Source organism: Equus quagga, chromosome 13 (assembly GCF_021613505.1).
Source record: "Equus quagga isolate Etosha38 chromosome 13, UCLA_HA_Equagga_1.0, whole genome shotgun sequence".
Classification (NCBI taxonomy): Eukaryota; Metazoa; Chordata; class Mammalia; order Perissodactyla; family Equidae; genus Equus; species Equus quagga.
Genome location: NC_060279.1, coordinates 105,150,268 through 105,175,460, shown reverse-complemented (window position 1 = coordinate 105,175,460; position 25,193 = coordinate 105,150,268). Strand labels below are relative to the sequence as shown.

The 25,193-nt window shown below is 51.9% G+C and overlaps 1 protein-coding gene across 4 annotated transcripts in view; it reads right to left on the bottom strand.

Moving 5' to 3' along the window:
- Window positions 1-9,197: 9,197 nt before the first annotated feature.
- TSHZ3 (teashirt zinc finger homeobox 3) overlaps window positions 9,198-25,193 on the bottom strand; it is a 74,095-nt gene continuing 58,099 nt past the window's right edge. For all 4 annotated transcript variants that reach the window (XM_046683916.1, XM_046683917.1, XM_046683915.1 and 1 more), the window contains one exon: window positions 9,198-13,986. In XM_046683916.1, the coding sequence (XP_046539872.1) occupies window positions 10,778-13,986 (3,209 nt within the window). In that variant the 3' untranslated portion in view covers window positions 9,198-10,777. The remainder of the gene's footprint in view (window positions 13,987-25,193) is intronic.

The following is a 25,193-nucleotide window of genomic DNA, read 5'->3' as shown; positions in this document are numbered from 1 at the left end:
GGTTACGGATCCTCATCTGCCTGAGCCTCTGGTGGGACTTCTTGGAGATGTCCCCACACAGTCCTATAGGGGGTCCCAGTGGGATCCCAGCGGCAACGGGCTCCCTGATGCATCTGGAATTGGCTTCCTTTCCTTGGCTGTCTCACTGCCCCCCACCCCTGCTCCTGTCTGTGCTTTCGGGGGTCACCTGGCAAAGGCAGTATCTACACAGAAGTGCTCATCTCAGCATCCACTTCTGGAGGAGCCCAGCCTACAAGGCAAACAGGAGCAGTGGGGACTGGGGCTCACCTGGGAGCTGATGCCCCATCTAACACAGGTAGCCACCTGCTGTCATATAGGAAAGTGGCATCTAGAGATGCCAGAAGTCTGTATGAGATCTCCCAATTTTTAAACTTTGGCAATGAGTCAAAGGTAAAAAAAAAAAAAAGCGTGGCCTGAACCGAACAAATCTGCAGGTCACATTCAGTCCATAGGGCACATTTTGAAACCTGTGCCAGGGAGATATTTGCTGTTCAGTCCAGGTGCCTGAGAGGCCAGCGAATGAAGGTTCTTCTTTCTAGTAAATGCCGGTCTGCAGCCATATCAGGGTCTAGGAAGTGACAACCAAAAGGACAAGCAGCCTTCAGGCAGAGAAGCCACCCTCTCTCTAGGGTGCTCAACCACAGCTCTACCGCAGGGAGAGCCTGCCAAGGCCAGCGGTGTCCACCCACGTACACTTCTGGCCCCCGGAGGAGACACTTCCCCCATCAGGAGAACCTGCTGTTGGGGATCAGTGGGAATTGCATAGCCAGGCTTCTCGTCAGGCTACGGGTACCATTTCTCTTTATCAGGGGCACCACCCCGTGAGGAATCCGAGAACTTCTCTGGGGCTCATCACCCCATTGGCAAAGCTGAGGCAAGGCATTACTCAAGGTGCACAGAGGAACAGCTTCCAACCCACAAACATGGCCGTCTGCACTCGGAACCTGAACCCGAAATGTGCAGCTGACCTTGATGCTGGGGCAGAGCCAGTTCCGCCACTTCAGGCCCAGAAGCAGGTGGATGTAAGCCTGGGACCCCCTGCTGAGCAGTCACAGCTGTTGGTCCAGGAACGACCAGATCGACCTGGCCACCCGGGGCTGTGGCTCCCACTCCTGTGACAGGAAGCTCTTCTCCCCTCCTGGTTGCTCAGCGGGACTTATGAGTACCTTGAGGGGAAATCTTCCCCAAGATGAAGAAGAGAGAGAGATGAGGAGTGGAGAGGGACAGATTCCTGGTGACATCACTTAAGCAACTACGTCCAGCTGTTGCTGAAGACACTAACCCCAGACTTCACCTAAATGAGCCAGATTTCCTTTCTTTGCTTTAACATCCTGAGCTGGACCCCCTGACAACATCTTGACCAGCACCCCTGGCCCCCCAAGCCTGGAAAGGAACGAGCACTCTATGAGTTACAAGTTCTGGAAGGCAGGGGCAGCCACATGTGCTAACTGGGCCCGCCACCAAGGCCTCGAGTGGGCTTCAGAGAGCCCATGGTCCCTATGATTAAGCAAATGGATGGCTGCGCCCGCACGCACTTCCTCCCGAGGAGACACGTCTGCATGTCTCAAAAGGGGCCACAGCCCTAACGGCCACGAAGGTGTGGTAGAAACTCCCAGAAGACCTCAGGTGAGAAACACTGGAACGGAACAAAAAATCTGTCACTACGATAGTCACGGCAACATTCGGTTTTGGATGATTCAGAAGGCGCTTCTCAGGACATGACAGGCTACGTCGCTGGTCTCGCCATCTCAAGGCACAGCCAGAAGGCAGCAGAGCGGCCAGCCTTCCTGTGGTTTCTTACAAGGAGAGGCCGCGTCCTTCAACGCCCTCCCACCCCTGCAATCTCAAACCGTATCCACCCCTCAAGGTCTAGCCCAGGCCCGTCTTGCCCGAAGACCGGCTCCCAGCCAGGGCCCCTCAAGGTTCAGGGACACAGCCTCTAAGTTCACTCTGTTTTCCCCCAATCTCACTCCTAATTGGACACTGTTGTTTATTTGTCACTACTGTTTTGTCTCCTTTCTCCAGCTTGACTCCAAACTCATTAAAGGCCAAGACTGGTCTTAGGCATCTTTTCCTCGACCTGAGTGCTGGCACAGCGTGGCGGCCTGTGCTGTACCCCAGCCTGATGGCCCAGCCCCCTGAGACGAGATGGGGGCTCTGGCCCTCCTGGGAATTGCGCAGGGTCCAAGGAAGCCTTGCCAGTGCTTCTACCACATGTCTCGGGCACACAGAAGCTCCTCAGGCCTTCTCTCAAGATAAAATACGGGGCCCCATGTTTGGAAAGCCAACATTTACGGCCCAATGGGCTGTGGAGGCAATGTCCCCAGCCGACCCTGCAGGTATGACTCTGGGAGTCTGGATCTCCTCCAGCTGCTCTCAGGCCTCCGGAGGGCCCAGGTGCAAGGCCCCATCTCCTCTCCAGCATTTCTTCCCCTGCCCCACTGCATCCTATCCTCTTGTCTCTTGATGGTAGAAAGAGAGGGCCTGACTTTCCGGAGGATACCTCACATCTCTGGCCGTCAGTCTGATTTAGGCCCATCTCTTTTCCAGCCTTGAGAGATTTTTACCCCCCGTGGACCAGAGTCATGCAGCGTGGAGGTGGAGGGGATCTGGAGAGCAGGGGAAGTCTCCTGGACCCTGGAGCACACGCTCCTTTGTGATCCTTTCTTCCAGGTTCTACACTACCCTGTTGATAATGTGAACATTGACAATATTTGAGAAGTTGGAGAGAGCAGTGTGAAGGCAGGGTCAGTGTGCTCAATGGTCAGACCTTGAGGAAAGTAGAGAAGACAGAGAAGGGGGCTCCTTTCATATGCTCACTTGCCCTCACCCCACAGGCCCGGGCCCACCCCTGGCCCACTACCCCCAGGAGAATCTGGGGTGCCCATAATGAAGCGGGAGTCCCAGGAGACTCAAGACAGTCTCTGACTGCAACACAAGGGCCAGATGTCAAAGTCCTTCCAGAACCATGGCCTTTTGGAGGTAGGGGATTGAGAGTGGGGTAAGCAGACGACTGGCTCATGCCCAGCCTGTGTTTCTAATGTTTCTGAAAAGCGAAGCCGGCCTGACCCTCCTGATAGCAACTGTGGGCCGGGGCGGGCCATGGCCCCCCGGTGGGCTTCCTCCTCCCTCCTACGACGACTGGGGCAGGGGTAAGAAAATGGGCAGTGACTGTCCTGAGAGCGCTGAGCTTCTGCCGCAGAGAAGGACGGTATGATGGCTCCGAGGGAAACATGGTGGGAGAAGGCATTTGCTTTCTTGAGTGTCCGAACACGAGGACCCCTCTTAGCATCTCAGCGGGGGCCTTGGGCCCAGCTTGCTTAAGAGGTGGGCTCTGAGTCTTAACTTTACCGAGGCCACTCCCAACGATTCCATCAACATGACATCTAACCACGGGGTGGGGAGAATTCCCAAGACCAGATTCGACCCGGAGCTCAGAGTCTTCCGGGCTGAGGGTGGCGGAGCGGAGAGAAGCCTGCACGTGGACCTCAGGCACAGCCACGCCGAGCCGGCCACATGGCCCAGCAGGTCCCTGTGCTGCATTAAGGCCTCCTTTCTCTTTCCCCAGCAGATCTACTCCTTTCTGAGGCCTGTCACTGCAGCCCTTCAAACCCATTTGACTGGGTTGGCGCGCATCACACTGTCACCAACTCAGTTTTCATTAGGCGGCTGCCTCTCTGTTCGCCTAGCCAAGCAGAAGAACTCAAACACATGCACAAATTAAATCGACATCCAAACTCCACCAATATACAAAGCAATTTAAATGATATTCATTAGAGCGATGACAAGCCCTGACGAGGCTTCCAGGAGCCGGGTCCTCCAGCTTTAGCCGACTCGGTTTCATGGTCACTGAGGCGGAACTCCGGCGACTATACCTCTGTTTTTTTTTTTGAAGCTAAGAAAATGACTCCTTCCTGACACACCTACCTCATTCTCTCCCCTTTCCTCCCTGCTCTGTCTCGGCCCACATTTACCCAGCACCGGTTTCCAGACACAGGTACAGCCATGGACCGGAGAGGCACAGAAAGGAAAGGCAGCCACTCTGACTTCTTTTTTCCATAAATGCTCCAATTAAAACAGATTTCAGTTTCTCGTAATTTCATTTCACTTGGCCTGGGAGATCTCTAACTCACAATTATGACGGTCATAAATGTGTCCCTGGAACCCTGCTGCGGGAAAAAAAATAATGGAAGTGAAATGTTGAAACGCAATAATTTTTAAAACCTAACCCCCCCCATTTTAAAAAGTCGTTTCCAAAGTCCTATTTATATATTTTAATTTTCAAAGAGAGGGCAGGATGGACCCCCTGTCCCCAGCCCCTGCCACTGCCGCCTGGGGCTGCAGCAGAGCAGATGGAGCCCCGGTGGGGTCTGCAGGCCAGCGTGGGCATGGGACTATCGGTCCTCATGGGGGGCTAAGAGCCACGCCAGCGTCAGAGCCACGTCTGAGCCTCCAAGTCCCAGGGAAGGATTCACATCCACTTGGGCAAAGAGAGTAGCACGGGGACCGCCTGATTCCGCGTGAGCTAAGGGCAGAACAAAGTCACGGCCGCAGCCAGCAGATCTCTGGGCTTTGGAGTCTGCCGCCCAGATAATGTCCACAGCAGGGGGAATGATCAGCAACTTCATACACTGGTGCCTGCACTTCTGTTTATAATTTTATGCTCAAGGTTAATTATGTGTGTCCTTGGCTTTGATCAGAGACATTAGCACGTGTGAATGTTGCCTGAACCCATATTGGCAAAATAAGGATTCTTAGAAATACCCATGGACTGGAAAGACACTTTCACCATGAAGGCAAGAGCTCTTACTTAGGAAAAAGCTTTTAAATAATTGTATAGACAGCACTGCCCGACCCAACTCTCTGTGATGATGGGAATGTTCCATATCTGTGCTGTCCAAGAGTAGCCACTAGGCACATGTGGTCACTGAGCCTGTGAAGTGTGGCTGGTTGGACGGAGGAACTAAACTTTTAATGTAATTTAATTTAATTTAAATTTGAACAATCACTTGTGGCTGGTGGCTACTATATTGGGCAGCACAGGTTAGACAGTAAATAACAGCGTATCCTAGTTCCTGAGTAGCTAATTGTGGATGTTAATCTCTGGAAGGAGGTCACCTTGCTTATCATCATTATCATCAGGGATGATTTATTAAGAATACATTAGTACATGACATTATACAAAGGTGATGGAAAAGCAGTTCTTCTGATCTTCTGTTGTTAGAATTTAATTTTGAAAACACCTGGCTCTTTGGACCAGGGGTAGGGCACTGACCCCTGAATGCTGAACCTCAAGAAGCCAGTAACTTTGATATAAGTCACTCTTGACGTCCAAAGCTGTGGCCTGACAGAGTCCCCATCAGGCTCTCTGGGACTGTCTGAACGTCATGGGCTCAGACCACTGACCAACAACTTGGCACATCCATCATCTCAGCTGAGTGGGGAACGTGGTCCCAAATGACAAGTGCTTTGGGTGCCTTTGGAACCATCAAAGCCCACCCCTCACAGGCTTTGCTTGCCTTTAAAATCCTCTTGGGCGTGGCCTCCTCTCAGATCCCTGGGGAGAGAAACACGGTGCCTGTGAGGCCCAGAGGATCTTCCTCTGGCTTGGGGAAGCTCAGCGGAGTGCGAGGAAAACCAGCAGCTCCCTGGAAACAAAACCCTGTCTTTGACGGCTGCTCCGCACTGCCGCTGGGGGTCCGGCCCTCGGCTGCCACAAAGCTGCCACACCGCACACGGGAAGGTGGGCTTGTGAGAGAGGAGCGTTTCTTCCCAGAAGCTTGACGCCAAGAGACAGAGCTGAAGCCTTCCCCAAAGGAGGGAGACTGTTTCTGAAGCTAACTACAGCGTAGTTTGAAAGGCCAGCACACCCTGGGTGTGTGGGAGCACCAACACAGGTCCCTTCTCCCTGTCCATGAGGTCGGCTGCGGCCAAAAGGCAGCGACGGCACCACGGGCACCCAGGGGAAATGCATTTTCAGGTTTCCAGTTGCCAAAGATTCCACGTGCTTACTAACAAATCTCTGGGGAGAGAAAAGTTTAGTGTTTCTATTACCAAAAGAATAACTATCTGGCAGAGTAAAAATGGTAATTTCTCCATTAGCTAAAAGGATAATAGCTATTATTTTAAAGTTAAAGTATTTATTATTAAAGAGTGGTGTTGGGGTTTGTGTGTTTTCATTTTTATGATTGCTTCCTATAATACAAAGTGTATTATTTTTGTGCTAAATAGTCAACAGAATAAAGTACGATCACAATTTTCCAATTTCAAAAGAGCTGCGTAGATGAATTTGAAGGAATAAAATCATCTGACTTTTTTTTTTCTATTAGATGACTGAGAAATCTCTGGAGACCACAGTTTTAACACTGGCTTTGTTCGAGGCAGCCTTGCTGCCCACCAGCTCGCGGCCCTCTGCCATCCGCAGGCTGTCATCTTCAGGCTTCTGCTCTCAAGATGGCGCTGACTCTCGCAGAGCTCAGCAGGTTAGAGGGCCTTTTTCCTTTTTAAGTATTTGGTCACCACGTCTGTGGAACGGGAGGCGGTCAGGGTTGGGGGACAGTGAAGTCCATCTACTTGGAGTGGCCTGAACTTGCGAGAAGGAATCCCTCCAGGTTTGCAGAGACCACAGCCCTGAACTCTGCTGGGGACTCCATCCTTCTGGTCTGACCACCCGCACCTGAGCACAGAGCGCCCTGCAGAGAAGCACTCTCTGGTGGTTATCGATATTTTTTCCTCTTACAGAATGAAAATAGAACAGAGATGCCAGGGAGATCTGGGTCCTCATCATAACCAACCCTAACTATGTAAGATTTTGGTTAATTATAGAATTCTTGCTGCCTAAAACTTAAAGATACATCACTGATATTTTTGCTAAATGTTGACTGCAGCGAATAGCTAAGATGTGGCATATTGATTTCTTGTTGTGAAGTGAGCTGTTCAAGCTCCATTTAAGATTTTCATCTTGCATGTAGCCCTGAGCACATCATAGCACCATAAATTAGTTAAATTGCACATTTATCACAAATGTTATTTTAAGATACTGCGTAAAAGTGATGGCTGCAAGATCTACAGTAGGAATGCAACAAGCCTGGGCTTGGGCGGGGTGAGGTCAGGGTCACCTCCACACCTGTGATTAAAACCTCCCTCGCTCGGCACCGTCCCTCCTCCTCCTGCACCCAGGGAAAGCCCTGACTCGGAGGGCCCACTGCTCCTGCACGCGCATCCTCAGTGAACATCAGCTCTAGGCGAGCTGGTGCACAGGGACGTGAGACTCGGAACGCAGCTTCAGTTCTTCTCATTTCATCTCAGAAGCTCAAGGCCATTCTGGGCTGTGCATGGAAGGCTCTTCCGGGCGGGGCCCACTCTCCAGCTGGGAGAGTGTCCGGTGACCTTGGGAGGAAATGGCCCTGCATTGCCAAGTGGGGCGAGGCTGAGCCAGCCCCACCCCATCCCATGATGCACGGTTTTGATTGTCGGTGTGCCAAATTAGGCTTGCAGTCAGGAAGAGGGCCCTCACCTGCCCAGTTATGGTGTTTCCCCTAGAGGTAAAATTAATTTCTGGGCCCTATTCATATGAGCAGTCCTTTCCTGGCTATGAGGCCCAGGTGCCAGAGGAGCAATGTCACCTTCTACCTACCTTGGCTATAAATCCTCACTTCTACACCCAAACTGAAAAGTCCCGAAGACGATCCTGGGGGTGGGGTGAGGAGGAGACGGGCAGTGTCAGGTTCCTCTCCTAAACTGTAAAGAGGGGGGTTCGGCCGTCACTTCCACAAATCCCATCTCCCTTCATGCCACATGGGCCCTGGTGGTGATGGAAGTGTTGTCAGTTTAATCTGTTCGATGCAGGACTTTGGATTCTAATAAACCGATGCTATATTTAACCTGTGAAAAATTCAAGAGTGGAAATCTGGGCTCCAGGATGTGAAGCTGTCGAAGGCACGGGAGGGAGGGTGTCTCTGTCCCCTGTCCCCCAGGGAAACGTATTGTGTCCCAAGTCCTCCCAGGTAAAGGCCCATGGGGCAAAGAGCTGCTCAGAGAGGGATGGGGGCCAGAGAGGAGGTGGGCAGGGGACGGGCCCAAGGCCCAGAAGAGAAAGCCCTTCCGCACCATCCGAAGGCACAGAAACCGTGCGAGCGCCCGGCCAGCACAGCACTCACTACCTGCCAAACCCGCTTCAGACTCTAGGAAGGTTCCCTTTGAAAAGTCAGAGGAGGGGGATGGCTTGCTGAGAGACAGTAGAGCAGACAGAAATTTTGGGCTCATCTTGACACAAAGGGGTGGGGCTGCACAGAAAAAACGTGGGCGTGTTGCCGAACATCTCTGAAAGGGCTTAATTTAAATTTTTAATAAAAGAGGATTTTTTTGAAAGTTGAGGTGTTTTCGGTATTACACGGATGTAATACATCTCTCATTTGTATAATTCTAGGTTAGGAGCCACGATTCCGCATAGCTGCAAGAGGAGTTTGAATACAGTAATAAAGGTATTTTACAATTTTACATGGTGTTCCCGGCGTTTTGTTGGCATGATTTGCCAGGGCTAATAAAAGCGTGTGATTATCATGTAAATGCTCTGCTCTGCTCGATCCTCCTGTGTGTGGGTTCGGTCTCCCTCCTCCCCTTGCCACCCCGCACCTCTCTATCTGTGGAGAGAGCCAGGGACCCCAGACTCCACCTGCCCGGCTTGGCTCTGTTTTCTGCTGCTTGAAAATCCTGAATCAACAGGAAGGAACCACCCTGCGCAGCCTTCCAGAGACCTCCTTCCCCGTCTGCCTCCTGCAGGGCTCAGGGCCCTGGCTTCTCACACCCAGGAGGGAGCCTGGAGCCGGCCCCACGGGGGCACCAGGTGCCACGGGAGAGTCCGTGATGATATTTGATAACATCACTTTCCCAGAGAGAATCTAACCTCACGTGAGTGTCTTCCTTTCTCTACAATCCTTATTCTTGAGGAAAATTCTGTCCACGCCGCCTCTGAGGGAGTGCTCCCTGCTCTCCAAACGCCAAAGTTCACTAAAACTCCCCTGATTTACAGGCAGCTTCCGACTGCCAGCACCTGGCAGACACAGCAACCAGCTCAGTCATAAACAGATCGCATACAATTTAATTTTAATGTGCTCGTTAGTCGTAGCACATTTCAGACATAATTGTGAACGCAACACAAAATTATAGCAAAAAGACAATTTTAATGCTGCCGTAGAAAAAAGGGCTATATGAAGAGTCACATGATGGTGGTTCATTGTCAACAACAAAACAGGGCACAGAGTGTGTTACAGTGTCTGTGCTGTTTACATGCCAATATTTTATACATAGGTTCTCATATGGTGTCAGCTGTCAGTTACTTCTGCAAATTAACTGCCAAAAATGGAGAAGAACAGAATCACTTGGAGAGCCGGTAACCACGGGTTACCTTTCATAAGCCTAAAGATAAAGCTGCAGTGTGGGATCTTGGGAGAATAATTAGGAAGAACAAAACAGAAAGTTACCAATTGAAATGAAAAGGCATCCTACAATATGGAATAGCAACCGAGAGGGCTTATAAATAAGTGAAAGAGGTTGTATCACAGAATGCCTCATGACTTGTAAGCAAAGTATTACAGTACAAACATTTTAAAGGCTTTATCAATGTTTAGGAAATACAGTACAAGTTCTTTTTTTTGTTCTTTTTTTTTTCCTTTTCAAATAGACTTAACCCTTTGAGCACTGAGTTTATTTTTAGCGTTCTTTGATTTCTAATAAATACCTTTAAAAATCATGTGCAAAATAGTTACGATGCTCTGCCACGGATGTATTTCCTGGCCTCGTGTATTCAGACTGCTCAAAACAAATGATAATATGATGCTAATAAATATGTATAATTTAAACATGAACCTCTATCAATATAGATGTACTGTATAGCAAAACAAACAATCATACTTTGCTTTCAGATAATGTTTCTGTATACTTTATAAATGCTATCTGTGGTATCTTCTGTATAATTTACAATGTTTGTATGTAAAAAACAAAACCCATAGACCTTAAAAAAAAAAGAAAAGGAAATATACACTATACATAGGCACGGCATATGCCCAGAGCATAGCAGGTACATAAAACAATGTTGCTATAAATGCAGGAAAAAAGGTCATTTAACCACAATCACATTTTTCATAAGAGAGTCTGAAATCTATACAATATATACATCTATGTTTCAATGTGAAAATAATATTCTTTTAAATTTCAAGGCGTGTTATACCCCTGCAGACCTGCATAAATGGAGGTTCGTATTATTAATTATAACTAAGCTGGTAAGGAGTTTAAAAAACAGAGCTTCATACATTATTATTATTTTATTTTATTTTTTAACCAAATTAATGCAAAAGTGCTTCAAAGTACTCAGAGGGCTAAAGATGAAAGGGTGAGTGAGAAATGCCAGCACAGCCGAGCCGCGTGGAAAAAGTGTGCCCGACTTCGTTACAAATGCGGAATTAAACTGTCTGTTAATGCATGCAGCTTGAAGCATCGAGGGATGCTCACAACTCAATCCCATTTACACAAAGTTCCAAACACTTACCACTGCGGTTCAACCTTCATATTTTACCAGTAACAACAGCTGAGTATGCACCTCTATTAACACTGTACAGTTATACAAAACAGCCCAGCCCAGAGCGATTCTCTGCAGTTAACAGAAGAACATGTGCCAAGAACGAGACAGAGGGGCCTTAAGGTGCCTGCCATGGTTTCCCTCAAAGCAAGTTACAGTCATTTTAACCGAAAGCCAATGCTACTGCTTCTCCAACTCTGAAACATACAGGAGGTGGTCTTCTGGGGACTTCCCGTGCGTTTTGCTAAGGTGAAGTTTAACGGCATGCTTGCTGGCAAAGGTCCGATTGCAAAGTTTGCACTGGTAGGAGGTCCCCAGGTCCTCCTCGGGGGAGGACGTCACCAGTTTTTCTGACGGCGACTTGGTTTGTGCTATCTGATTGTTAATCTGTTCGGTGGACAGTTTGGACAAGTCCCGTAGCCGGAAGCCCAGGTGTGACTCTAGGTGACTGATGTACGTGGAAGGAGTCCTGATTTGTGACGCACAGTCATTACAAAAGAACACGGGGTGGCCAGTGTCCAGGTTTTTGAGGAACTTTGTTCCACCTGTCCTTCGAAGCTGGTACTTCACGTTGGCCAGCCAGTGGCTGATGGTGGTCATCGAGAGGCCCGTGAACCTCGAGATGTGCATGCGCTCCTGGGGGCTCAGGTCTGACATGATGTACTTCCCCTCGGACGTCTGCCGCAGGCTGGCGGCAAACTGGGCCTGGAGGATGAGCAGGTGCTGGGGGTTCCAGTTTGACTGGCGGCCCTTCCTCTTCTGCGCGGGCGTCGCCTCCTCGGCCTCCTCCAGGGTGGCCCCGTCAATGTCAGACTTCTCGGAGATGCTGGAAGGAGTGGAGGACTTTGACGTGTGGCTCTCTGTCAAGTTCTTCAGCATATCGGATATATCTGACAAGGCATTCTCGCGTAGCGGCGAGTTTGACATGAATGATACGACGGCAGATGTCTTCGCCGTTGTCACCGTGGATGAGGAGGTTGCCGGGGATGTGGACGTGGGTGACAAGAGCACTGAACCCAAAGAGCAGCCTTTATCACTCTTCCCTTTTGTCAAGTCTATGGGCTGGTCGTTGTTGACGTGGTAGAAATAGCGGTCGAGGTGGTCTGCCTTCTTGGACTGGAGGGGCGGTGGGGTGGCCACGGCTGCCTTCTCGGCCAGGCTATTGCTCATCTTGAAAAGCATGCTCATGGGGTCAAGGGCAGGCAGGGAGGGCTTGGCAGCCTTGCCCAGGTGAATGTTCATGACCGACTGGAGGGCACTCAAAGGGTTAACAAAAGGCTGTTCCGGCGGGTGGTCAGTGATGATGGCCGTGCTGCTGCTCAAGCTGCCAGTCATGGGCTTCACCAGCTCCTTGCCGTTCTCCACTGGCTCTGCCAGGGGGCTCCCCTCCTTGCAGCCATCCCGCTGGGGGCTGGGGCTGTCCCCCTGGCTTTTGAAGCCCCCATCGCTGGACGCCTCCATCTTGATGGGCTCACTGACTTCGCTGCTGCAGGGGGAGGGAGTGGCCCGCTTCGGCGGAGAAAGCTTGCCCTCCGGCTCCTTCATTTTCTCCTCGACTTTGGCAACCTTCTCGGTGACTTTTTTCACCAGCTCCTCCATGGCGTGAAAGTTTGTCTTGGGCATGGGTGAGGTCTGGCTGCTGGGCGGGGAGACCAGCGTCTGGGTTTTTGTGGGCGACACAATCTCGCTGTTGCCAAACATGGGTTTCAGGGGTGTGCTCTTCCCCGACGAGCCCAGAGACAGCTTCATCATGTTGGGGAGCTGGTAGGCGGCGTGGATGCTGGGGTAGCCCCCCCAGCTGGGGGTGCCGTTCTGGGCCTTGTTGATGGCGGACGTCACCGTGTTTTCCAGGGATTTTAGGATATCTAGTCCCCCCTTGGGACTCTCTTCTAGGTCATTTTCAGTCAAATAGTGGTATTTGGAAGAGATGTCGTACTTTTCCTCTTCTTCACAGGGCTTCTCCTTTTCCTTAGGTTTCTCCTCTGTCACCGCTTTCTCCTTGTCGACTTCCTTCTTGACCTCCACATTCAGTTTCGGGGAGACGCTTGCAGGCGTGTTGGAGGGGGACGTGAAGGTGGTGGCAGCCAGGGGCACAGACTGCACCTTCTCGTCGAGCAGGGTTGTGACGGTGGGCGTGACGGGCGTCTCCATGATGGGCTTCCCCTTCTTCATGGCCGAGTTAGTGACCTTGATGAAGTGGCCAGTAACCATCATGTGGGCCGTGAGCTCCTGCAGCGTGTCGTGGGAGCTGCCGCACTCCATGCACTTCAGGATCTGGGACTTCCGGGCCTCAAAGTGCCAGGCATAGCTGGCCCCGTTCTGGTGGCCGTACCGGTTATTTGGCGTGATGTAAGGGTTGGAGTTCTTCTGAAGGACATCATTCGTATCTGACATCGCAGCTTTAGGGGTTCCACCTGTGGAATCTGGGGAGCTGGGGAGCTCCAGCTCGAGCGAAGCTTTCTTCCTAGCGGCAGGGATGATTTTGGCTGCAACAGGAGTGACGGGTTCCTTCAGAGGCACTTTTTGGTAGTGTTTTGTTTTGATCATGTGGACACTCAAGTCCTGGAGGGACTCGAACGAGTGGCCACAGTACATGCACTTCAACACCTTCTGGGCGTCTTCCTTCCCTTCCATCTCCAGCAGGGAGCGTTTGCGGGGCTTGGACCAGCGCTTGGGGTTGTTGTTGTCAGTCTCGTGGTTGTCGTCGCGGTAATGCCCCGTTTCATTCATGTGCACCGTCAACTCCACCAGCGTGTCGTAGGCGGCGCTGCAATCCTTGCAGCGGAACTTGCTGGCGCCCGTGAAGATGGAGCCATAGAGCTTGCTGCTTTGCCGGTACAGCTGCACCGTGCTGAAGAGGCTGGGCTCGGGCAGCATGCGGCTCTGAGACACCTGCTGCAGGGTCTTGGCCATGGCGCTCTGGTGCCAGTCGAAGCTCCCGCTGCCGCAGCTGCTGCTGCTACTGCTGCTGCTGCTGCTGCTGCCGCCATTGTTCTTCTCGGAGGAGGGCTGGTGCAGGTTGAGGTTGAGGTTGGACCAGTAGGAGTTGGAGAGGAAGTTGTTGTACACGGCCTTCATCTGCTCCAGGCTATCCGACACGGTGGTGTCTTCCAGCGGGACCACCACCTCCTTGGTCTCCTCTTCGTTCTTGATGGAGCCACTTTCGAAGTCAGCCATTCGGTCACTGGTCTCACTGATGTGTGACTCACTGTCCATTTCGTGGCTGGAGAACTCAGCTGCTGGGGAGTTCTGGTAGCTGGGGCAGGTCTTGCTGAGCTCCTTCTCCGGGCACATGTACTTGGCCGAGGGCTCCCCATCTGCCGTAGTCTCTTCAGGGTCTATATCTTCGTCTACAAGGGCGGCAGCCTTTAACTCATCGGAAACGTAGGCTGCCATGATAACAGGTGGGAAGGTGGCATGGAAAGAAGAGAGACAGGGACAAGGAGAGAAAGAAAAAAAAGGCATTAGTAAGTGTTGAGCTTACCTAGAATATTTTCTGGGCTCTCAGGGAAACGCAGCAAAGTAGACGGGCACATTTATTTGTAAAATTAAATAGTTAAAATGTGTTTCTTTGGAGCAAAAAAAAAAAATCTGCTCTTCAAACATAATTTGCCACCTTATTCTTCTCAAGGGGCAACAGCTTGAAATTAAAACTAAATTTGAAATTAATGAAGCACATTCTGGAGGTGGCATTCATTTCTAAAGTAATAAATTACTTGTATCAACCTCAGAGACAGCAGTTCCTGTCTGTCAATTAATATGTCTTATGCTTCTCCTACCCCTAATGCATTTCTTAACAGACAGATTCACAATTTAAATTAAGCAAGCATTTTTTACTCATTACATTTTTGAGGCTCAATCTTTAATAAATATAAAGTACAAAAACATCAATAAAATTTTTACAAAGTAAAAAGAAAGTACATCAATTGCAATAAATTAAAAACAAGGTTTTGTGGCTTTTTTTCTTTCTCCCTTCTGGAAAAGCAGGTTTCATAAAAGCTTAGAGAAAGTTTCCTACCAGGGAAGCTGCTGGTTTGTCTCAGTTGGGAGGAAGACCCTGACCCATGACCACTCAGCACTGGCCCCGTGTCCCACGTGTACACTCAGCCTTTCCCAGCCACCCGCACACACTCTCCATGCAGAATGATGTCAGAACAAGTTCAGGAAAATTGGTATGCGGTGCTCACTCCTGCTGTATAAATATATACAAGACCTTCCAGTGGACCTTACAAATGTCAAAGTGTTTGCTCTTCAGACTCCTTTGTCAATATTTACTCAGCATAAGCTTCGTGGGCATCCAACAGGGGTCCGCCTTTCTGGAGGCAATGTAACGGGGGATGTAAAACCAGCACACGCCTCCCGAACAGGTGGAGGGCAGGGCCGAGCAGCTGGGGTTCCAGAAGACGCACATCCAGAGACGCAAAACCGGGAAAACACTTGTGTTAACGAAATGAAATGGTTTGTTTTCATTCTCTTCCATTTGAGTGACTCAGGTTATTCCTTCCCGGAGCCTGCCTATCACTGAAAACCAAGTTGGGCTGGTCTTGTGAACAATTAGGCGTGGCCATCCCTGTGGTTAGTAACAATCTTAAGCCAGAGAAGAGGGGAAAAAGGAACTTCTTCCTGTCAGCTATTCAATACCTGTTGGCTTCAAAAGGCCAGTGGGGAAGTATGTTAGGTGGCTGTGATGCCACCGTGCTAATTGTGTAGCAGCTTAAAAAACCCTTAGAAAAGAAAAGGAAGCTTCATTTGTAGAATTCACTCCCATAACTTTAAAGATTTGCCCCAGATCAATTTCACACCAGAAAAAACCAGTGGAATAACTCAAACAAATAAGTTCCCTTGAAGGCAAATAGATATTTTCCCCTTGCTCTTTCGTCCAGGTCAAGTGTGATCTTTTTCCCCTTCCTAAGTCCCCACTGAGTTCCAAGATTTCCAAGCTGAGACAAGAGTGACCTCTCAACCCTGCCATCATTTGCACGTGGATGGGAACGCATGCCAGGGACACACACCCGTATCAGCTGTGCAGGCGGGGACACTTCTGCTCACACGCAAATGACGACGCACGAGTCCTGTGCTCGAGCCACGGGACGTCCTTACAAATGACAGAAGAAACTGCCTGCTCCAGTCAGCTGAGGTGTCAAGTACCGTGGTGCACCTTCGGTTTGAGGCCATGCACTTAGAGTTGAGAAATTAAAATGGCAAACAAGCTTTTTGCCTAGGGCCAGGGCCAAAAGGAGTAGGGAGAGCCCGGGGAGGCTCCTTTGCTGGCTGCGGCGAAGAAGATGAATGCGTTTGTTGGAAAAGGAATAGGAAGAGACAAAGAAAACACGCGCCTCGCTCTCCTCCTCCACCTTCCCAGGCTTGCGACACACTGTGGCAAGCTGACTCACAATCTCCCACGGGGCTGGCCGGTCTGGAGGGAGGGCAGCTGGGGGCCAAGCGACCAAGAGTCACAATTTGCCTGGAACTGTCCTGATTTTAACACAGAAAGTTCTACATCCTGGGAGTCCTCTCAGTCCTGGGCAAAGCAGTCAGCTGGCCGCCCGATGTGCCAAGGGGCGCACGGCATGACTGGGTCAGAGCGCCTGGGCTGCTGTGCCCTCCTCTCGGAGCCGAGCTACGGCAGCGAGATCTGGGTTTAACCAGGTGCAGCCCACCAGCTGCAGACACACACCAGGTGCCCGAAGGCCTGACGTTTCCAACCAGGGGGCCTCGTTTTGAACACGGAGTCTGGGAAGGGAGGAGGAAAGCACAACGGCCTGTGACCCTACAGCTGAGACACAAGGAAAAGCACGGTCCCGTATAAACAGGGAGGGATCCCACAGCCCCTGCCCTCCTGGAGAAGGCCCTCTGACCACAGGCTGCAGCGCGAACCCAAACGCTGGGCACTCTGCTTCTGCGACAGCGCCCATAGAACTGAGTCTGGGAGACGTAGGGATCAGAAATGGCCCTACCTGAAGCCACTATGGGAGAACATGAGGCCACCAGAAGCAGCAGGGGCCAACAGTGGACACGAAAGAGCCCACTGTAGCCTGAAGGCGACCAGCTAAGAGGGAGGGAAACCACCCAGGGGCAGTGTAGCTTCCAGAGCAGGGCATCCTGTGGCGGCCTCGACACAGCACGGGGTGCAGCCCCGCACGCACCATCATTGCTTTTACCAGCTCCTGCCCAAGCTGGCCCCAGTGCACTCCAACATACTTTGTAAATCGCACAGCAGTATCAGAAGGTCATCAGTCTGATGACTGAGGAGGAAATTAATATTGAAAGGAAAGTAAGGCCAACCTCCCCAGTGGGAACAAAATCCTACTCTGAGGAAAATTAAAAAGCTCTGGCGCCAAGAGGACCTGGGTCCTGGGGAGAACTGGCCTCAGCCCACACCCCACCCAAGGCCTTGTCATGCTTTCCAAGGCTCCTTACAAGCATACTTGCACACTGTCATGACAGGGACCTCACTACCTATTAAAATAGCCATTGTCTTTTCAGACCCAATGGCGAGAAGTATTTCCTCAGGCTGAGCCTAAGACTTCTACCCACTGGTTCTTCCCTCCACGTTCAAATGGAGGGCAAAGTACGAATCCTCCCCCACGTTGCGCAATAATTGCACTCCTCCAGGAATATCACAGCCACTCCCGATTACTGAACTTCAAAAAACGGTGAGAAAGTGGCGATGGGCCCAGAGAGACAGCAGAGGGGGTTACTTCTGTAAACTCTGATGGCGCACTCACACATGCCAGGTGAGCTGCCGCACTCTGAGCAGGACGTCAGGTTCTTTCTCTGGGCCTCAATTTTCCCTTCTCTACTAGAACACAGCATTGCACCTCTATGGTCCTCCCTTCTCTACCTCTCCATTTTCTGGCTTTTCTGAGAAAAGGGTGAAGAACTGAGGTGTAAACTCACTCTCTCTGGGGCATTCCCCCCACGCACGGGCTCCTCATAAGCACTCGGCAATCAAGCAGTTTCCCAGTCCTCTCTTCTCCACACTAACGAGCAAAGTCCCTGGCTGGACAGAAGGAAGAACTTCTGGACAGCGGGACAGTTAATGTCCTGGACCAAGCAAGGAGGGGATGGGAGATTGGCTGTCTCCACTCACTGTCTGAGTGGACAGGGAGAGGTCAGCTGGGGGGCAGGTGGGATGGATGAGAAGCTGGCCCCACGTGCTGGCCTTCAGTGGCCTTCCTCTCTGCTTGGACCTGACAGATAATCGTGCAGAGCCTTGGGAAGCTGCGCCACCGTCAACAGTTATTGGAATCCCTTGCTCCTATTCCACTTTCTGTATTTTCCTGTCTGAATTCTCCGAGGCCAAGGGCCCCATTCTACACTCCCACGGTCCTGCACACAGTAGGTAAGAAACAAACACTGGCTATGTCCTTTGGAAAGAGGTTGGTTGGAGGTCACATCCAGCAGCGAGATGCTTGTTACCCGCCGTCGTAACAGGATCTGTCCTCTTTCTCTCTCCTCTCTGACAGCAGCCTTGGCGAGCCACCAGCTCTCTCTCAACCCTCCTCCTCAATGACCCCGACTCCAGCCCGAGGCCTTTCCTTCTGTTCTCCACACAGAAGCCACCGGATCACTGTCAATCAGCGGGCTGGTCACATCAACCCCTGTGGAACACCCTCAGTGACTTCCCATGAGGCTCGGAAGAAAGCTCGGATTCCTCAAAGCAACCCCAAAGTCCTCCACCGCCTTGGCCCTGCTTCCCTTCCAGCCTCTCAGCTTCTAGAATGTGCCAACATCTCTCCCTCTTCACTTCACACTGCTGCCTCCATTGCCGGAAATCCTGGGGCAGATGCAAAGAAGGGGAGGGGGGGCCAATCCACCCCCGTGGGCCACAGGTGACATGTAACGTCCGGGGGAGGGGGCTTTCTCCAACCCCAAATTTGTCCTCTTTGCACCCTCCCCCTCCTTGTTACAGGGCACACCACAGAAATCACTTGCTTAAGCCAGCTGTTCCAGGACGTTCTATCAGACTGTCAGCTTTGTGTGGTCAGCCAGCACCCCCCATATCTGTTGCACCCGAGTGGCCACTCAACACCTATCCACAGAATGCATGAAGGAATGAATGAATGAACACTGTAGATGACTTCTTCAAATCTCCTACATAGTTGCCAAAACATCTAGAGGGATCCAGGCTCTGGCTGGTCCCAGAGCAAAGCAGATGTGCTGAGGTCTGACTCAAAGTCCTTCCTGGATCAACTCTGCGAGTGACCAGCATTTCCAGCAGAGCTGCTGCACGAGGAAGGGCCTCAAGGGTGGAGAGGCTGACAGAACCCACCGCTGAGGAAGAGTGGAGGAAACATCCCGGGTGGCGTTCTCCTTGCACTGGAGCTGCCGCTGGCTGTGCCCACACTGGAAGACCCTTCTCCAAGAACGCGTTATCCTCACTCTTTTCTCTTGAAGAAATGAGACTGAAACCTTTGCAGCCAGCTCCAGTAGAGCAGGCAGCTCAACTGTCAGGGGAGGGGGCTCTCATTCAAACCGGAGCAACAGCTGCAAAGACGCAAAGAAACCCACGGGAGCGGAGGCCAGAAGCGCAGGCAGACTGGCGCCAGTGTTTCGTTTTTCCCCAAGTTGCCCCGGGGAAGAAGTTTCTCTCCACGACGTGAGTCCTCATAGAACTGCCACACCGGCTTCCCTATCGCACCCCCACTTCTCTCCCCTCAATGAAAAGTAAGAGCTTCAAGCAGCATGACAGCCATCGATCTCTCCAGAGCTGAAGGCCAAGGACACATTTTCGCACAGCTGGATGAACCGAAGAACTTGCCAAGAGCGGAACCCAGTGGGACTTTTGGGTAAAGACGCACGGTCATGAGAAATTAAAGCTCTCGAGCTTACAGAATCTTCCTCCAAAGTTCCACAGCCCAGCACCCCTGGAATGTGACGTGATGAAGAAACAATGACCCTCCTGATCTGTGCATGCCCATGAGCCATTCCCACATTCACTGAATCTGGTCCTCTCACTGGTCCTGGGAGGCAGATAGAATGATCTCCGTTTTTCAGCTGAGGAAACTGGAGATCTGACAAGTCAAATGGGACACCCTCAAGCCCACCGCTGGCACCCCCCAGGAGGAGTCAGTGGAGGGAGAAAGGGACTTGACTAAACTCCTGAGGGATTCACATGGAAGGGGCATGGGGTGAGGACTGTGTCCCAGGACACGGACGCGGAGTGGGCCGCCACACCACAGCCTCCTCTGACTCCCATCCCCGGTGGGATTCCAGGCCCACTCCTCCAGGACGGTCCTGGGTCCCATTCTGTGGCTCCCCAGTGCTCAATCCTTCTGAGATACGGCCATGGGGACGATGGATGCGTCCAGGGAGCCAGGAGCTGGCCCACCGCAACAATCAGAGGTCGGAGCCAGCAGCTCCCTCATTAATATTTATCATCATCATTAGCTAAACTCAATCACCAGGTAAAAAGAAATTAATACGTTTGATATAAATATAAAACAGTAAGCTGGGGCATAATGGAATTCATTTCTGGGCAAGTGGGAATTACCTTCATCACTCTGTTGTGAATCTCTCCCAAAGGGAGGAGCTGAAGGAGCTGGAGGGTGTCCCTGTGGGTCTGCACTCTCCAGCCAGTGGGGGGGCTGGGGGCGGCAGGGAAGCAGAGGGCCCTGGGAGGGAGGTGGCAAGGAAGGAGAGCATGCGGGCCCGTGCCCTGCTCCCAGAAGCAATTTCAAGGTAAACTGTCCTGCGGATTTTCGCATTTTCTGGGCTGAAATGAAGCTTCTGAAGTTATAACCCTCTGTTTTCAAATTCCCAAGACTCCTTAGGTGCTGGCTAAAGCTTCCTCAGATTCCTTTTCTTTTGTTTATTGACGTGTAGTTGACATTCAATATTGCACTAGTTTTAGGTGTATAACACAGTGATCCGACATTCCATACATTACGAATGATCACCACGATAAGTCCAGCAACCACCTGTCATCATACACAGTCACTGCAGTATTACCGACTATATTCCCCCCGCCGTACATGACATCCCCGTGACTTACTCCTTTTATAACTGCAAGTTTGCAGCTCTTATCCCCTTCACCCATTTCTTCCATCCCTCCACCCGCTTCCTTCTGGCGGCCACCAGTCTGTTCTACGTATCTGTGAGTTTTCGCTTCTGTTTTGTTTTCTTTGCTTGTTTATTTTGTTTTTTAGATTCCACATGTAAATGAAATCATATGGTGTTTGTCTTTCTCTGTCTGACTTACTTCACTTAGCGTAGTATCCTCTAGGTCCATCCATGTTGTGGCAAACGTCAGGATTTCATTCTCTTAATTCCACCTCCCCTCACTCCCTAGTAAAGCTAGCCCAGAGGAGCACCTCCTCCCGCACCCTGTGTGATTCTGGTCATTCATTCACAAGGAAGCCTGACACTGTGACGGAGAGAGAGGAGAGGAGGCACGGCGAGGAGAGGGCCTGGCTGAGGAAGCACAGGGCAGTGTCCAGTGTCCAGAGGGTGAGGAGAGAGTGGAGGGGAGGGAGCAGAGAGAGGAGAACAGGAAAGAGATGGGGAAAGAAGAGAGGAATCCATTAGGACTGGGGCGGGGGGACAGAGAGACAGAGGCAGACAGAGAGAGAGAGACAGAGAGACCACCAGGAGTGGGAAGTAGGCAGGGAGAGAAAGAGAAGCAGTGATGGCGATTCCAGAAGAGAGGAAGGGCGAGGTTATTCTAGCGCGAGGACCATGCGCTCAGAGAGGCCCGAGCTGGGCTCCTGGCGCAGAGCTGGTTGTGGGAGAGAGGCCCCAGGGAGCTGCTGTGGGTCAGTTCCAAGGCCGGAGACTCGGGCCTTCTCTCAGCCTTCGCTGAGCGCTCAGATTTTCAAAGGACAAAGGGTGATTTTTTAAGGATAATTTAACCAGCTGAGTTGGTGACCAAGAAGGAAGTTAACTGCTCAGCTCACCCTGGTGAGCAGAGCGGGTGGACGCAGCTTGGGGACAGAGGCAGCTTCCGCCCCAGAGATGATCAGGGGCTGCCCTGGGCGGAGGACACTTGGCGTCCAGCCTGGCCAGGGGAGCCGGGGCCTCCTCGGCACACCCCCAGCGGCCACTCTCAGGCCCTCACATGCACGATCACATCTGAGACTCAGAACTGAGAACACAGGCGTGGCGACATGTCTGAAACTGGATGTCTTGTGAAGGCTGCCAGATCTGGACTCGGTGCTCCTGACCCCTTCCTGCTCAGGGCTCACGCATGGCTGTCTCTGCAGACCCTCCTCCCGCCCACCCCTCCCAGCCCAGGCCACTCTGCCTGTCTCAGGAATCAGATTCAGGTTGAGTTTTAACACCCGCCATGCCCAGACTCTCAGTGAAGCCCCTAGTCCTCCCCGTTTCAGAACATGCTTAGACATGGAAACATGCCAAGATCATCAGGGGGTGTCCTGACCACCTGAATCCCTCCCGCCACCCCCACACCTGGGCCCAGCACAGAGCAGACTCCCAGTCACGACAGAGGATAGCCTGGAAGCCCCACAGCCCAATGTGGAGAGCGGTCCACGAGGGTGCCGGCCGGACCTGGGGGAGGACCTGCTCTTTTGTTGGTGTTCTGGTGTTGTATTTTTTTCAGTTAAACTGAGTGATGCCACAGACAGTGAGACCCTGGGTCTTGGCTGCTGCTCAGCCACACGTTCTTCCTGTGACCCCGGACTGGCTTCATGTCTCTGAGGTCCAGTTTCCTCCCCCACGAACGAGAAGGAGGGGAGCAATTTCTGCCACCCCCAGCCCCCAGGTATAGGACAGGGGCTTCCTTCAGAAGGAGCGAGCACAAAGGACTCTTCCAAGGAAAAGACGAAGATTAACAAGGGCAAAATCAGTATTCCTCAGGCCAGGCCCATCCTCAGGACTGCTAGGAAGGACGCGCACAGGGGCATGGCCAAGCCCAGCTCCACCCCACAGCTCCAACCACCACATCCACCCTACAGGACAGAGATGCCCCAGTCTCCCAGAAGCACTGGGGAGCAGTGCTTAGAGCCGATGACCTTCTGCATAGTGCCAGTGGGAGCAACCATCTCAGACACTCATACCCCTCTGGCTGCCAGAGTCCCTGTCACGCCCAAGCCCCCAGCCAGGCACCTTCTCCAGGCTGAGCCCAGCTCCATGTCAGGTCAGCTTCCATCCTGAGTCACCTCGCTCTTTATGGGGGAAAGAGCTCAAGTCTCCAGAAAACCTCACGTGCATCTCCCCTTGTTAAAAACATACCTGGAAAATCCACACGGAAGGATCCATTTGACACAAGGATTTCTGCTTTATGAACTGCGTATACTCTTTGCCCTCTGGGTTATCTTTAACAGGTCTCTCTTCTGTGCAAAGGTGTTGCACACCTAATTGTGACGGGGGCGGGGACTCCTTTGTGAGTGTAGCCACATCTGCAGCATCTTCCCTGTCTGGTATCACCTGACTTGGGGCCCAGAGTTAACCCCAAGTGTTCTGAGATCCCATAAAAGGGGCTGCCTAGAGCCCTGGAGGGTGTGAGGGGCCGGGAGACAGGCAGGGTGCTTAGAGCGGGGTGGCAACAACCACACACACTCACCCTGTAGGCAGCTCCCAGCATCCCGAGACTCGGGTCCTGCGGAAGGTGAAGATGGGGACGGTGGACATCCTGTGGCTGCTGACTGGGAGGCGGCTCAGAGGAGCAGCACTGATGCAGGATTTCCTTTTTGTGCCAAAAGAGTGAGGAAACGGCAGAAAGAAGCGAGTGATGCAGTGGAAGGGAGCTGAGCTACATGTGCTGGGTAATACCAAGGTGATTAGACTGAGCTGCTGGGCCTCTGTTGGGACCTTATATAAGCAGCAGAGAGAGGAAATGGATTCCAGAGAAGGCGTGCTCATGGCTGGTACCTGGCAGGTCACAATCCAGCAGAGAACATGAGCTTTCTCCACCCAGGCACCTGGGCACCTGCAGTCACAAGATATGTCACTCAAGCTTTTTGGGGTGACAGAGGTCACAGCCTCTGGCAAGAGAGATAATGGCATTCTTGGATGGTACCAGGGAGACCAGGGGCCTCTGCAGCATCCCTGCTGGGCACTGGAACTTTCCAGGAAGCAGGAGAATCCCCAAGGGGCCAAAGCCGGGCAGAGAGGCTAGGAGTGCCTGGCTTGGCTCTGAGGGGAAGAAAATGGTGGCTGAAGCTCTAATGGTCAGGACTTCTCCAGAAGGCTGGCTGCTTGGGATGACAACCTCCCCAGATTGATTGTTCTTCCCACCAGCAAGGTCAGGAATATTAATTTTGTACACGTTAATGTGATGTAATGTGCGAGATGAACGCTTGTTCAGTGGGTGTCACTGTGTTAATAAAGCTGCGACGCTCTCGTGCCAAAAAAAGCATGGCGCTGCTGACTGGTGAATCAAGTCAGCGTGCAGAAGGCACCGTCGCCCTTCAGCAGAGCCAGTGCCCATTGGTGGTTCAGGCCATAACAGGCTGCTGCTGATCCTCCGGGAGGCCAGTGACAGCCAGGTCCAGGGGACACCTCCCAGCTGTTGGAAACCCCAGCCTGTTGGGGAGACTCGGCATCCGGGCCAAGGCCTGCTCCTCCAGACGTGGCCAGGGGCCTCCAGAAGCCAAACATGGAGCTCCCACCACCAGACTGAGAAAGACATGTCCGAGGCTTCTCTCTGTGGATTCTCGTTGCAATGAAAGAGCCTCATTTGGCATCTTAGTAGCCCCCCGAAAAACCTCCCGTCCCTTCGCAGACCCTCCCCAAGGGAGAGAAGGCTCAGATGAAGAGGCGGCCAGGAAGCTGGAGGGCTCCCCAGGTCAGAGAGGGAAGCTGGCTCCCTCAGCTCTAAAATCATACTCAACCCGCTGCTTCTGGGGGACAGGCTCCGCTATCATTTGGGGATTAACCCCACCACAAAGAAAAATAAACGGATGAAGGACATAGTCACATTCAAACCCATTGCCTCAGACAAATCTTCAGATAATAAAGAGTAATGAGTATTCAGTTTGGGGACCATCCGAGTCCCCTCTGTCCTTGACTTCAAGCACATAGGAAACCCACCTGCAGCGGAAGTCCCTAACACCCAGCTCCCACGGGGTACCTATACTCTCACTCCCAATGCCCCGGAGAGGCGCTCTGTTGTTCAGTCACCTTAATCCACTGGGGAGCTGAGAAGGCAGAACCTTGATCCAGTGTCACCCTGTGGTGGTTGGGGCTGTCTAGGGTGATACTCCAGTTGGCTCGGCTTGGTAACCAGTAATGGTTTATCAAGCTTCTAGAGCCAGGGTGAGTCCCTGCAGGAGTGGTCCAGGAAGTAAAGCTTGCTGTGGGTGTAGTATCCCCATTTCTCTTTCTTAGCTCAGTATTTCCAAGTTCACTGCCCACCTGGAGTAAAGAGTCTAGGGTCTGAACCCTTTCTCTATATCCTTTTTCTCTGTTATTCCACAAAATCCGTATGGTAAATCCTAGTCTTACAATGGATCTAATAAATTAGAAGGATAACTTCATCCAAAGAACAACTTCTCTCACCTTGGTGGAATCTTAGAGAGCTGCAAATAGGACTTGGGTGTATTGCCAGGGGCAGGGGATGCGCTCAGACTTCTCAAATTGCACAGTTGAGCAGTGGTCAATTCTGCTAGGGGCTGAGAAGAGTCGTGCCTTACAC